Source organism: Dendropsophus ebraccatus, chromosome 3 (assembly GCF_027789765.1).
Source record: "Dendropsophus ebraccatus isolate aDenEbr1 chromosome 3, aDenEbr1.pat, whole genome shotgun sequence".
Classification (NCBI taxonomy): Eukaryota; Metazoa; Chordata; class Amphibia; order Anura; family Hylidae; genus Dendropsophus; species Dendropsophus ebraccatus.
In genome coordinates, this window is record NC_091456.1 from 151,399,936 (window position 1) to 151,415,802 (window position 15,867).

The window sequence follows — 15,867 nt, forward strand, 5'->3', positions numbered from 1 at the left end:
GAAGGACACTGAGCATCCCTCTGCCATCATCCTCTCCAGCAGCCACAGCCCGCACAGCTCTGGGAGTCGGCTCGTGACATCACCATTTTATCCAGGAAGTGACATGACCATCTTGTCCAGGAAGTGAAGACTTGATGCAGTAGTAAGTGCAGGGAAAAAAGCATTTTATAAGCATTTCCCATACTAAGTGTATATTGGGGATTTGTATGACTTTTGGGGGGCAATAAAATACTTTAAATAGACTTTTCCTTTAAGCTCCATTTACTTCAATGGTACTGAGTTTCAAAACCCCACCCAAACTGGAGACAAGAGTGGTGCAAAAGTGTCCATGTTTTTGTAGCGCTGGATAACCTCTTTAAAGGGTTTCTTCATATGTTTATTCAGCTTTCTATTAAATGGCAAAGATGAATGTTTTTCTCAATACACTTTGGGGGGAATTTGCAAAAACTGTCAAAGACCACATTGCCACATGCCAGGGCTACATGCATGGAGCTGAAACCATTGAAATCAGTTAACTGTCTATAACTTATATATTTTTAGAATAGATAGGCCACATCCCTTTTCTGTTAAGACCCACCTCTTTGTCCAGCAAAGCTAAAAAAAAATAAGTTTTAAAACACATCATAAAGGTGATGCAAGTCATGTGAGACCATCCCAGCTCATTTCTAATAGTTCACACTTGTGCTGCTTGGCGGCCACCTTCTCCGCTGGGGGCGCCTGCGGGGTGTAAAAAGGCCCAGTGGGTTTGGTCCTGTGACAGTGGGGTTGCAGGGCCATTCTGTGGCCCCCTCTCCCCTGTTGTCGCTTGCTTTGCGGGGTTGGCCGTCGCTGACCAGCCCAATGTGGTTTTAGTGTAGGGACTCATGTGGGCCAGGGGACCTGCACGTGGTACATGAGGCAATATGGTTTGATCAAATTTTATACCAACATTCTGGCATTGGTTGTTAAATATAGCCGAGAGGCATTAGTGTCAGCCATAGGTATGAGGTGCAGCTGCTCCTTTTTCTCTTGGTCTGTATCTCTAATAGTAAGTCTGCCCTTTTGTGTTTTATTTTTTAAGTAGTAAAGCCTCAAGTTAATATTCATGTCTAGAATGTTGCTCAAACTAAGATGGCACTGGGTCACCTATCTGGGTTCTCAGATAACTGTCCATGTTCTGATGATATACAAAGAGCTCAGTATAAACATCTGTAATATTCTTGTCTGCACAGAAAGCTCCCTATAATATTGTGCAGTGTTAGACTCACTCAGCATTGAGATCACACCAACAGTGCAGCGTGGCAGAGGGTGGCAAATGATCATTTCCTTCTCTCTACAGAACTATTTATAGTATAATACAACATGCAGTACAGTGTATATAGCCCACATCTCCCTTACTTATGGTATCCAGTGAATGCCTTGTCCTAAATATCCTCATAGTCTGGAGATTACACAGTCCCACATCGCAGGGAAAGGTATCCTGACTACCAGGACAGCTCCTTCCCCTAAGACTCTATTACATATGGAAGATCATTTGTCACATTTGAAGCAAATACAATATCAAGATTGACGCGTTCCACCAGTCCCAACCACCCACACAGTCCTCATTACACGTAAGCATGGCTATTCTTATTGAGCATTTGTAAAACTAGGAAGTGACCGTATTGACATCTTGAAGAAAACCCGTCAGATTTCCTGACAAAGATGCGGCCAGGGACAATGCTGCAAATGATGCACTACATCCATCATAAAGCACACTACGTTTTATATTCTTTAATGGGTTCCTGTATCCTGAGGAGTACAAAGGTTTCCCAGGACTATTTTTTTTTTTACCCTATAAAATGGTCAAAAAGGGGTGTGGAAGAGAAAAATAATTTTATTCTTCTGTTTTTAATAATAATAATAATAATAATAATATTACTTGTACTAACATGGGAGTCATCTGATGGGTGGCTCTTCATTACTAAGCAGGGCTTAGTGTTATCCCTTAAGTGATAAACTTTAACCATTTTACCCTGGTACCCAATGCCAGCAAGGATGCCGGGAAGAGCCAAATACTGTCATAGTGCATGTCTGTATTAGGAGAGACAAGTGGTGTCCATGGAATGCAGGATATCTATACAGTATAGGGCTATGTTCACACTACGTAAGAGACCGGCCGTTCCGTGACCCCGGACGGGTCACGGAACGGCCGGTCTCTGGCCGGATCATCTCGGACGGTACTTAGGTACCGGACAGATGATCTTTCGGCCGCAGAGCTCTGATGCAGACGCATCAGCGTGCGCCCGCATCAGAGCCGCTTGCTTCACTGTGGGAACTGACAGGAATTCCTGCGTCCGGAATTCACTGAATTCCGTTCGCAGAAAACTGACATGTCAGTTTTTTTCAGCGCCGCATGGGATCCCGGCTGGAGCGTACATGATGTGTGTACGCTCCGGCCGAGATCCCATTGAAAATAAGGCTATATTCCACCCCTCAAAACTACGGCCGTAATTCGGCGGCGAGAACTACGGCCGTAGTTTTATGTAGTGTGAACATAGCCTTATAATGTTCCTCTGCTATTCCTCCTGCAAATGTATCAATTAACAACCTACACAGTCTAACACTATAAGCATTTGTCAAATAGAAAGGGGACATGGCCTCTTGAGAATACTCCAAGAGCTTAATGCGGGGCCGGTACTCGGGAATAGACTAGCGATGTGCACAGGAAACAGGCAGTGGTTAAAAGAAAAACGCGGCATTGGCAGTCCCACGCCAGCGCCAATGCTAATGCACGTAAAGCACGCAGCGGGGTTACAGGGGTGGGTAAGCATATAGTATAATATGGGCTTGTAGCAAAATAGGTTGTGCATACTGGTGTTTACCAGACCTAGGAGGCCATGTAGATACACTACATAATTTAGTCAATCTGATTTATATGCTTACCGTGACCATTTTTGAGTTAATAGAGGATATAGACACTGTGGCTGGTGGCTGTCTTTAATACTGGATCCTTTTGCATTGTATTATTAAATGGAGATTTTTAAATCATGCCAATAAAATTTGTTAAATATTTTTAAATCATAGCCTTGTAGTGTGTAATTGTATTGTATAAGGGTTATTTAGTATTTTTGGACAGGTTATACTATGAAATGACAAACAATACAGACTGGATACACAGGGACTAACACATTCTCGGTAACAGAAGAAAGAAAAGGAAACGAGAACCAAAATCCTCACAGGTACCGAGGTGAGCAGAAGTCCCCTTACAGTCCAAATCAGTTGACGTCAGGAGGTGATGGTCCAATACACAAGTAGGCAAGGGTCTCCACAGTTGGTTGGCCACCAACGGTATAATAGTACGGGGACAGCTAGACCAGCCACTAGTCATACGCTTGTAAACATTACATTACAAGAATAATTTTACGAGGATGACTAATTTTTTGTCCGGTGAGCTTACCTACAGTATTCAGCTTTCGGGGACCCTAGCTACCCATTGGCCCTGACTACTTTTAATGGATATGAATGACCAAATAATCCCACATAAGCGAAGATCGTCATGTGTAATGCCAAGCATTCATTCTGTAATGGTGGAAAGTAAGTCAATAGTCCACAATCTATAGGTCTATGTAATGCGTCCTGCAACTGAAAGCAATTGGGTCTATTACAAACTGCACCGGAATGGCATGGGCAGATGTAAGAATAACAGGATAAAGTATAGGTTCTTTGGTTATAAGAAGAATCGGATTTTGTTAGTTACGCGGGTGGTGTTCAAAAGCCTGACCGAAATGTAAGAACAAACAGCAAGTATCTGTGACTCTAATAATTAATCTCCTTCTGTCTTTCTGGCAGCCGCCCAGCAGCCCTGTCACTTGTAATTCAGCGGCTCCAGGAATCAGATCTTTAATGTTTTTCTACATATCACAAATTGAAACTGTAGCTCATATGGCTTTTCTATCAGAAAACTGCTGATATCCGTCTGTAATTTTCAGAATATATATAGAGATGAACACTCCTGGAGAACCAGTGGATGTGTTTGGCATCTCCGGAACCATACATCACATCAAGAAGTATAACTATATTGATACAGGGGGCCACAGAAGCATGTACTGTAAGACTATTGGCCCAGTGCACATGATTCTAGCTCCAGCCATCTCTCCTTAGGGTTCTCCATGTTCTTTAGCGGTTAAGGGAAAAGCCGGCCTCAGGGGGTTGTTGAAATAGCAGGGCACGGGGGGTGGGGTGGGAACAACAAATGGCACTAACTTAACTCTCCCCGTGCCAGCAATCCGCCTTCTGACCTTTCCCCAGCGCCCTGCCGGCTCCGGGATCTCATCTGCTGCCGACATTACCACTCAACTGCCTGCTCAGCCTGCGGGATGCCACTCCAGCCACTGATTGGCTGAACAGCCAGTCCATCAGCCGGGTTAGGCATTTTCTCCCAAGTCATGACATCATCACAACTCGGTGGAAAATGGCCTCTGGCGGGGATCCCGGACCTTCTGGGATAACGATTCGTCGGCATGGGGAGAGGTAAGTAGTAGTTCCCCTTCATTTTACCCCCTGCCCCTGCCAGATTAAATAAAAATCTCCAGATTTCTCCTTTAAAGGGAATGTACCATCAGGCCCTAGCTGAAGCACTGGAAGTGGGCTGACCCACCCCCAGTGGAAGGAAACCACAGCCCCTCTATGATACGGCTCCATTGATTCTAATGGAGCCGTGTCATAGAGGGGAGGAGGTTTCCTCCCACTGTGGGTGGGTGAGCCCGCTTCCAGTGCTTCAGCCCGGGTCTGATGGTACAATTACTTTAACAGCCATAGAAGTGCTATCCTTCTTCCCTACAAAGGATAGAAATGGCGAAAAAAGCCTGATTTTTTTTTCTTTGCTTTGCCTCCTGCCCCCTTAACCTATGTATGAAGCAATACAGAGACATTTCAGAAAATACCAGGTAATGATACCTTTATTGATTACCAAAATTAAACAAAAAGTCCCATGAACCTAAAAAATCCGAGGCAGGCAGGGGGATGTGGGAACATAACATAAGGAATGTACTGTATACTTACCCGCCCCTGTGCCCTCAATTTTGGCCAGCTTTCGCATACGTCACAGCCCCGTCTCCTTCTGCTGCAATGTCTTGGATCCATTGATGGATTGCCCGCTCGGCCAGTTAGTGACTGCAGCCATGTCATTGATTGGCTGAGCGTGAAATTCATCAATGGGGTAAGTGACATTGCAGCAGCAGGAGCTAGTGAAGGCCAGCGGCTGGCAGATATCAGGAAGGTACAGCAGTGAGGGCACAGTGATGGGTAAGTATACTTTCTTGCCTCTGATTTTTTTTCTTCTCTTTTAAAGAGGACCTATGACGTCTTTAAGACACTCCTGATGTTGGGAAATATACTGTATATCCCCACCACTCCACTGGTTCAGGCACATTTTTTTTGGCTTACAGCTCAGCACTTGATTAGTAAGAGCACAGAGTGTGAACCTGGCGGCCACCGATTCTCGGTTCTCAACAGATGCTCAGGGTCATAACTGAGCATTTGTGACTGCCCAGTTGACGGTCAGCATATTAGATGTGGGGAGTATAAGAGTGGACATCTGATGGCAAATGGGCCATGCTCATAGGATCTTTACTGATGTTGATGCCACAGTGTACTGTACCTTAGAGACACTGAAAGCTCGGAGCTAAATGCCTTAGGGACACAGGGCCCAGAAGAGCCGAGGCTTGCAGCGGCATGCAGCACACAAGAATCATCTTTCATCAGTTACAACACAACATTTACTGCCAAGTTCTCAACAGTCTCAGAGGTAACAGCAGAGGAGAAGATCCAATGACCACACACAAGCCTATGGTTACCATCTGTAATGCCATGCATTGTCTGCCATGTTACAGATACAGCAGAGCTGCAGATTGGTTGCTGGCCTGTTACGGGACCATAGCTGACGGAGGGTTAGCAGAGCATGTCTCAGGTAGAAATGGCTGGCTTCCTGAAGATGCTATTATTGTAAAAAAAAATATTTATGTATTTATTTATTTGATATATAATTTAAAGAGGCACTTTGTAGAGAAAAAAGTTTTAAATCAACTAGTGTAAGAAACTTATACAGATTTGTAGATTAATTTTATTTAAAAAATAAAAAACTCAAGTCTTCCAGTACTTATGAGCTGCTGTATGTCCTGCAGGAAGTGGTGTATTATTTCCAGTCAGACACTGTGCTCTCTGCTGTCACCTCTATCCATGACAGGAACTGTCCGGAGCAGTAGAGATTTTCTATGGGGTTGCCACAGCACTATTGTTGTTAAAGGGGCTATCCAGTGCTACAAAAACATGGCCACTTTCTTTCAGAGACCACACGACTATTGTCTCCAGTTCAGGTGCGGTATGCAATTAAGCTCCATTCACTTCAATGGAACTGAGCATAAAAACCCCGCCCAAGCTGGAGACAAGAGCGGGGCTGTCTCTGGAAGAAAGTGGCCATGTTTTTGTAGTGCTGGATAACCCCTTTAAGGTGCTATTAAAAAGGTTTGTTAAAAAAGTGTTTTTGATTTTTTTTGTGATTATTATTATTATTATTATTATTATTATTATTAATAATAATAATAATAATAATAAACAATCCTGAAAATGCTTAATTGATAATTACTCAAAAACACAGGCATCTGTCAATACGTCCGTACATACATTCTTCATATGTATTTCTGTTGAATTCGTAAAGAATTAAATAAAATAATTAAAGAAATGCTGGTTGTAATACTCCAGTCTGTGCTATACCCTCCTCCCCCTCCTCTTGGTCTGCAGCTGGTTATCAGATGCTTACTATCTGTGCTCCCAACCCCCTCCCCTGCTGACCTAAGGGTGAGGGAAGTGTAATGGCCTCTGCTATCTAAGCACACTGCCTATACTATGTAGCACTGAAGGTTCAGTGTATATACTGAGATTACTATATAGGTGAGTATATATATATATATATATATATATATCATTGGTGATCTCACTACAATGGCACCTGTCAACTGATGTGTTAGAAGCAGGGAAATGTTAAAGGGTAAAGTAAGGTATACAGGCCTCCTAACTCTCCCCACACAGATGATGTCAGGGTAGAAAAGGATCAGGCAAGCTGAATTTCAACTTTTCCACCCTTTTGTGTTCAGGGAAAAAAGCTGCTGCCAGAGCTCTCAGGCAGAATCTTACCTCTTCGTCCACAACACATGAACGTACAGCCAAGTGTAAAGGGGCAGTCACATCGTCTCCACAACCTGTCCTGTCCACAAACTGTCCAGACAGTGTCCTGCAGAGTGGATCTCGGAGCTCCCTGCCAGGGCCGCCGATAGGGCAGTACAAGTGGTACTGCCGTATGGGGCCCGGACCCTAAGAGACTCGGGGGGGGGGGGGGGGGGGGGGGGGCGGCGGGCCCGCCGGCCGCCGCCCCCCGACCGCTACGCTAGGGGGGTCCGCATGGCCCCCCTTGCCACCTGTTTTTGAGCATACCGAGAAGCTGCGGCCACGCAGCTTCTCGGGATGCACTGATCGCTTTAATGTTCCGCCCGCACAGCGGGCGGAACATTAAAGCGATCAGAATACAGGAGAAGGACCTGTCAGCGTCCTCCTCCTGTATTCTCTCCCATAGGCTGCCGGCACTTCATACCAGCAGCCTATGGGAGGCCGGGCCGTGATCATGTGCCCCTCCGGCAGGCGTGATGATGTGACGTCATCCCGTCTGCCGGAAGTCCCGTCCCTGCAGCTCGCAAGATGGAGCCCGAAGAGGAGGAGGAGCTGCTGCCTGCACAGCGCGGATTAGGTGAGTAGGATGTTTGTTTTTTTAGGGGCACCTCTGGGGGCATTATTAGTATATGGGGGCACCTCTGGGGGCATTATTAGTATATGGGGGGCACCTCTGGGGGCATTATTAGTGTATGGGGGCACCTCTGGGGGCATTATTAGTGTATGGGGGCACCTCTGGGGGCATTATTAGTGTATGGGGGCACCTCTGGGGGCATTATTAGTATATGGGGGCACCTCTGGGGGCATTATTAGTATATGGGGGCACCTCTGGGGGCATTATTAGCTCATGGGGGCACCTCTGGGGGCATTATTATCTCATGGGGGCACCTCTGGGGGCATTATTATCTCATGGGGGCACCTCTGGGGGCATTATTAGTATATGGGGGCACCTCTGGGGGCATTATTAGTGTATGGGCGCACCTCTGGGGGCATTATTAGTATATGGGGGCACCTCTGGGGGCATTATTAGTGTATGGGGGCACCTCTGGGGGCATTATTAGTGTATGGGGGCACCTCTGGGGGCATTATTAGTATATGGGGGCACCTCTGGGGGCATTATTAGCTCATGGGGGCACCTCTGGGGGTATTATTAGTATATGGGGGCACCTCTGGGGGCATTATTAGTGTATGGGCGCACCTCTGGGGGCATTATTAGTATATGGGGGCACCTCTGGGGGCATTATTAGTATATGGGGGCACCTCTGGGGGCATTTTTAGTGTATGGGGGCACCTCTGGGGGCATTATTAGTGTATGGGCGCACCTCTGGGGGCATTATTAGTTCATGGGGGCACCTCTGGGGGCATTATTAGTATATGGGGGCACCTCTGGGGGCATTATTAGTTCATGGGGGCACCTCTGGGGGCATTATTAGTTTATGGGGGCACCTCTGGGGGCATTATTAGTATATGGGGGCACCTCTGGGGGCATTATTAGTATATGGGGGCACTTCTAGGGGCATTATTAGTATATGGGGGCACCTCTGGGGGCATTATTAGCTCATGGGGGCACCTCTGGGGGCATTATTAGTATATGGGGGCACCTCTGGGGGCATTATTAGTTCATGGGGGCACCTCTGGGGGCATTATTAACTCATGGGGGGCATCTCTGGGGGCATTATTAGTGCATGGGGGTACCTCTGGGGGCATTATTAGTTCATGGGGGCCACCTCTTGGGGCATTATTAGCTCATGGGGGCACAGCTGGGAATCCTACATACAGGGGGCACAGCAGGGGATCCTACATACAGGGGGCATCCCACACAGCGCAGTTACTATGGGAGCCTACAGGGGGGAGAAAGGAAAGGAAGTTGCTAGAAATGTGCGGAGCCTAAATTGTTTGTCTCGCAGGTTCTAAGGGGATGAAACGTATCTGGAAGGAATCATCATGGAGGTCTGGGCCGGATGGAGAGGAAAAGGGAAAGTGACGCCTCAGATCAAAGAAGACGTCACCTGTGAGTCCCTGTATGACACTTTTCTTATTTTGTAGAACATCATTTAGTAGGGGCACCCCGAGGTGACAGCTACTACATTATCTGTACTCAGAGATATCACTGTGTTATCTGTTGTGTTACATAGGACTGCAGGTGACAGCTACTACATTATCTGTACTCAGAGATATCACTGTGTTATCTGTGGTGTTACATAGGACTGTAGGTGACATCTACATTATCTGTACTCAGAGGGATATCACTGTGTTATCTGTGCTGTTACATAGGACTGCAGGTGACATCTACTACATTATCTGTACTCAGAGATACCACTGTGTTATGTGGTGTTACATAGGACTGCAGGTGATATCAGGTGATTTCTCCAGGTTGCAGAAGTTCAAACTTCATTGTGCCCTGGTGTGCTGGTGTCTGTATACATGTGTGCTGGTGTCTGTATGTGTGTATACATGTGTGCTGGTGTCTGTATACATGTGTGCTGGTGTCTGTATGTCTGTATACATGTGTGCTGGTGTCTGTATGTATGTGTGCTGGTGTCTGTGTGTGAGATCAATTCTAGAGAACTGGCTCATATAGCCCATTTTCCCCAGTGGCTTAAAATGTAACCTCTGTTATACAGTTATAAAATTGTAGAACCTAAATGTGAACAAGGTGCAATTCAAACAGACACTTACTTGTATAGCTGCCTCTTGTGCTCTGTATGCAGTGCATTATACTCACCCTTGCAACGTACAATTTATAGCGTGTCTACAAGCCCAGCGGGGCTCATTATGATGGAGACTAAAACTTACACAAGAGTGGGGTAGGGGTTCCCCTGTATTCAGAATGCTGTTGAGTGCTAGGCAATGCCCCGTCTGGGATTATTGAATTTCGAGGGTCTATGCAGAGAAGGATAAAGACACCTCTGCTGCACAAACAGGATCTCCTAGAAAGCGTTCTCATCGCCATGTATTCGCTATCACTGGCTTGGGTGAGCTAAACTAGTCTGCCTGGGGGGGGGGGGATTTGTATATGCTCACTAACATGGAACAGCCTCATTATATTAGCCTTATCAACATATTCTATGTTAGTGAGCATACCGGGGGGGGGGGGGGGATATTGGTGAACATATACAAATCAAACAGCCCCCCCAGACCCTCGAAATTCAATAACCCCAAACGGGGCATTGCCTAGTACTCAACAGCATTCTGAATACAGGGGAACCCCTACCCCACTCTTGTATAAGTTTTAGTCTCCATCATAATGAGCCCCGCTGGGCTTGTAGACACGCTATAAATTGTACGTTGCAAGGGTGAGTATAATGCACTGCATACAGAGCACAAGAGACAGCTATACAAGTAAGTGTCTATTTGAATTGCACCTTGTTCACATTTAGTTTCTACAATTTTATAACTGTATAACAGAGGTTACATTTTAAGCCACTGGGGAAAATGGGCTATATGAGCCAGTTCTCTAGAATTGATCTGAACCAAATTATACCTCCCAGCAAGGCGTGGGTCGAACACACAATTTTTTTTATTTTTTATTAATGTGGGGGGCCCAGACACTTTGGTTGTATGGGGCCCCGAAATTCCTTATGGCGGCCCTGCTCCCTGCATCAGTCCCATAGCATGGACACCATCCATGCCACAGAGAGGTTGTGAAGATTGTGTTAATACTCCCTTTTTTAAGGCTTTAGGAGACTTTGACATGAGATGAAATGAGCATGCCTATGGAAGCCTACAGGAGCATACAGGAGCACATACAAATAAATCCAGCGCCGTGTTTGACAGGATAGGGAGCCATTGGCCCCCCGTCCTGCCAATCAATCAGTCTTTTTATTTATTTATTTTTTCTTCAGTTTTTACAATCAGGAAAAACTAATGATTTCCTGAAGCTTCCTGAATGACTTCCTGATCAGTGTTTCCCGACTGAAAAAACTGGCAGAGGTGTGCCATGTGTTCCCCTTAGTGATAACTCCTTCTCCTTCTGGCAGCTTAAATTGTATTCCTTTTTGCCTTTTTAATTCTTGCAAGCTAAAGAGGAGTCTTCTCCGCTATACTGCCACATTACTGCAGAAGCTCTGGTCACATTACAAGCAGAAAGCTATTTCAATGTTAAAGTCCCAAAGAAACCCTTTAACACCTAGACAGATGGAACTATACAATATTCTTTCCCTCTCAGAAGAGAGAAAGTAAAAGGCTGCAGAGATTGAAGTCTCCTCCTACAGCATAAGGCAATGGTTTGTTAAATATGCAAACACTCCTTTATCAGCTCATCACTCAATTCTGACATGTTTAAAAAATCAACGGCCGACAACTGCACATCACCCTGTGTAATAGAGGACGTGTGGCCGATGGCTGATTAGAGCCAATGGCGGCACTAATGATCTAGTGATTGTGCGCCCAGCCCTGGCTACATGATTACCGAGCTGTGTAATAGGCTCAGTAAATGAGCGCTGATCAAAGAGCTGTGTAATACACATTAAGGGGTTAACTACTGAAGGCATTTATCAGTTATCTACTGAATAGGTTATAAATAAGCAATAGCTGGGAGGCTATGGGATAACATTCACTGTTATGGGACTGATGGAGACTCCATTTACATGGGGCACTCGGGAACCTCTGTTCTCATGATCGTTGGGGGATCCTGGCAGTCAGACCCCCAGGATCACATATTTACCACCTATCCTGGTTATAAATGCTTTAGGAAGTAAAAACCTTTATGGTCACTGTTAGTTAATTTAGGAGACTATGCATATTATTATTATTATTATTATTATTATTATTATTATTATTATTATTTTTATTGTTATTAACTTGTAATTTTTTGTGCAACATCCATATTAGACCTATAAGTATCTATTACAGTAATGCTGGATACTATGTATACAAAAGCAGACAACCTGTAGTACAAATAATCCATCACGTGTATAACCGGCCTGACCCATCATGTAATATCCCAGGCCTATTCACCTGCAAATCCCACATGTAAATCAAGTTGGGAAGAGATTTCTGGTAAAGCTTCTGTACCTTCGCACTGCGATTATATGTAATGGATACGTTTTATACCCTGGAACAGGATAATACCAGATACCTTATACGTTTCTCATTGATTTAAACTGAAAGATATTTTTTCCGCTGTATACAATAGCATAGTCAGCGTAGTATACAGCAAGTAGTCAGCGCAGTATACAACAAAATGAAACGTAACCACAGCACACAATGTGAACGCAGCCTTACCAATGTATGCAATGTTATCTCCTGGTGCACACATCATACATTGCCTGGTAGGGTTTCTCCTGCCCATCCTTCATGTATGGACCTTACACCCACCATCCTTCATATATGGACTTTACACCCGCCATCCTTCATGTATGGATTACACACCCGCCATCCTTCATATATGGACTTTACACCCGCCATCCTTCATGTATGGACCTTACACCCACCATCCTTCATATATGGATTATACACCCGCCATCCTTCATATATGGATTACACACCCGCCATCCTTCATATATGGACTTTACACCCGCCATCCTTCATGTATGGATTACACACCCGCCATCCTTCATATATGGACTTTACACCCGCCATCCTTCATGTATGGACCTTACACCCACCATCCTTCATATATGGATTATACACCCGCCATCCTTCATATATGGATTACACACCCGCCATCCTTCATATATGGACTTTACACCCGCCATCCTTCATGTATGGATTACATACCTGCCATCCTTCATGTATAGGTTATACACCCGCCATCCTTCATGTATGGATTACATACCCGCCATCCTTCATGTATGGATTATACACCCGCCATCCTTCATGTATGGATTATACACCCGCCATCCTTCATGTATGGATTATACACCCGCCATCCTTCATGTATGGATTACACACCCGCCATCCTGCATGTACAGGTTACACACCCGCCATCCTGCATGTATAGATTATACACCCGCCATCCTGCATGTATGGATTATACACCCGCCATCCTGCATGTATGGATTATACACCCGCCATCCTGCATGTATGGATTATACACCCGCCATCCTGCATGTATGGATTATACACCCGCCATCCTGCATGTATGGATTACACACCCGCCATCCTGCATGTACAGGTTACAGACCCGCCATCCTGCATGTATAGATTATACACCCGCCATCCTGCATGTATGGATTATACACCCGCCATCCTGCATGTATGGATTATACACCCGCCATCCTGCATGTATGGATTATACACCCGCCATCCTGCATGTATAGATTATACACCCGCCATCCTGCATGTATAGATTATACACCCGCCATCCTTCATGTATGGATTACACACCCGCCATCCTTCATGTATGGATTATACACCCGCCATCCTTCATGTATGGATTACACACCCGCCATCCTTCATGTATGGACCTTACACCCTCTATACTTCATATATAAATTATACACCCGCCATCCTTCATGTATGGATTATACACCCGCCATCCTTCATGTATGGATTATACACCCGCCATCCTTCATGTATGGATTACACACCCGCCATCCTTCATGTATGGATTACACACCCGCCATCCTTCATGTATGGATTACACACCCGCCATCCTTCATGTATGGATTACACACCCGCCATCCTTCATGTATGGACCTTACACCCTCTATACTTCATATATAAATTATACACCCGCCATCCTGCATGTATGGATTACACATCCGCCATCCTGCATGTACAGGTTACACACCCGCCATCCTGCATGTATGGATTATACACCCGCCATCCTTCATGTATGAATTATACACCCGCCATCCTTCATGTATGGGTTATACACCCGCCATCCTTCATGTATGGATTATACACCCGCCATCCTTCATGTATACGTTATACACCCGCCATCCTTCATGTATGGATTATACACCCGCCATCCTTCATGTATGGATTATACACCCGCCATCCTTCATATATAGGTTACACACCCGCCATCCTTCATGTATGGATTACACACCCGCCATCCTTCATATATAGGTTACACACCCGCCATCCCTAGCCCCTGTACTCTGCCACCACTATGTCCTGCACTGACTGCAGACAGAGGACAATGCGCACTCCCAGCCACCTGAGGGGAAGAAGCGATGAAGCTCAGTCCCATCCTCCTCTCCAGCAGCAGCCTATAAACTTTCCTAACTCCCCAGCCCTGCTGTCTCTGTAGCACAGGCTGCCGGCATGCTGCAGTAATACACATGTAGCAGAGCTGACCGTGCCACCTGCCTGCACTCCCTGCACACATGACAAGCTCAGCTCTGCTGCCTCCCTCCCTCCCTCCCTCCGGGCTGACTTACCGGCCGGTGCCGGTCGCTGTCCGCGGTGCTGGAGCCGTGCAGCAGGTTCTCTATGCAGGCGGTGCCGGGCAGGGACGAGCTCTTCTGGTGGGTCAGCTGGTGCCCTCTGCCCGGGGTGGTGACCGCCTCGCCCGCTCTCGGTGCTTGCAGGACGTCCCCATCTTTGCCCGGTCCCGGTGTCCTGCTGTACGGCAGGAGGTGATCTCGCAGCCGGCGCAGCGTGGAGCCAGGCTCCGGGGTATTGGCGATGCTCCCGGGGCTACTGCAGGGGGCGCTAGAGGGTAAGGACTCCACACCGGAGCAGCAGAGATTGGGCTGGGAGGACGAGAAGACCCGGTCCAGCGCCTGCTTCCTCCTCTTCAGGCCGCTCCAGCGGATGATGCCCGGGACCACCTCCTCCATGTAGTTCTCCTGGTCTCTCCTCCGAGCTGCCGGCGGGGAAGGGCACGGTGTCCCCGCACTGCGGCGCTCCACTCCGGCTTTGGCGCCGCTGCTCTGGCCGGTGCTGCTCGCTGCGCTTTTTCTGGATCTCCCGAGCTGTAAGTTCTTGAAGAGCCGGGCCTGGAAGGTGCTGGAGGAGGGGGGGTGAGTCTCTGAGCCCGGCACTTGCTCCATCACCCTCCTCGGCCTCGCGGACCCTTTACCGGGGGGTTTGCGGCGCTTGGAGGGGAAGCAACAGGAGCGGAGGCAGCTTAGAGGCTTCACAGCAGCCCGAGAAGAGCGGCAGCTAGGGGGCGTGAGAGGGAGGGGCGGCCCGGAGCTGGGTCCTGGGGGCAGACGGGGACGGCTCCGGTCTCTGCACTCTCACCCTGCTCTGTGTCACTCGCATCCTGCCCGGGGACTGATGGGCACTCCACCTCCTCAGCATCGGGCATCTACCGGGGCAGCGGGGAGCGCTCCATCCGGGGGAGCACGTGGAGGAGGAGGGTCCTGCTGCTCGTCCACACGCTGCGTTATAGGCTGCAGCCGCCGTGTAGTCAGCCCCGGTGTGTGCCGGGACCCGCTCAGGACTGTCCCCTCTGCCGCTTCTCCCCAGCCTCCATCTGTCAGCGAGGAGCGTGCAGGAAAGGGTTAATCCGGATCCTCCCCGCCGGTGATGTCACAGCTCGTGCGGATCCTCTGCTGGAATCTCAGGAGCTGCGATAGAAGAGAGCTTCACTAGTAGAGAGCTGCGGTAGTAGAGAGCTGCACTAGTAGAGAGCTGCGGTAGTAGAGAGCTGCACTAGTAGAGAGCTGCGGTAGTAGAGAGATGCGATAGTAGAGGACTGTGATAGTAGAGAGCTTCACTAGTAGAAAGCTGTGATAGTAGAGAGCTGCACTAGTAGAGAGCTGCACTAGTAGAGAGCTGCACTAG

At 47.2% G+C, this 15,867-nt stretch overlaps 1 protein-coding gene across 4 annotated transcripts in view; it reads right to left on the reverse strand.

Moving 5' to 3' along the window:
• Positions 1-15,537, reverse strand: part of MCTP1 (multiple C2 and transmembrane domain containing 1) — a 528,068-nt gene extending 512,531 nt beyond the window's left edge. For all 4 annotated transcript variants that reach the window (XM_069962927.1, XM_069962926.1, XM_069962934.1 and 1 more), the window contains exon 1: positions 14,514-15,537. In XM_069962927.1, coding sequence (XP_069819028.1) covers positions 14,514-15,128 — 615 coding nt within the window. In that variant the 5' untranslated portion in view covers positions 15,129-15,537. The remainder of the gene's footprint in view (positions 1-14,513) is intronic.
• Positions 15,538-15,867: the final 330 nt, after the last annotated feature.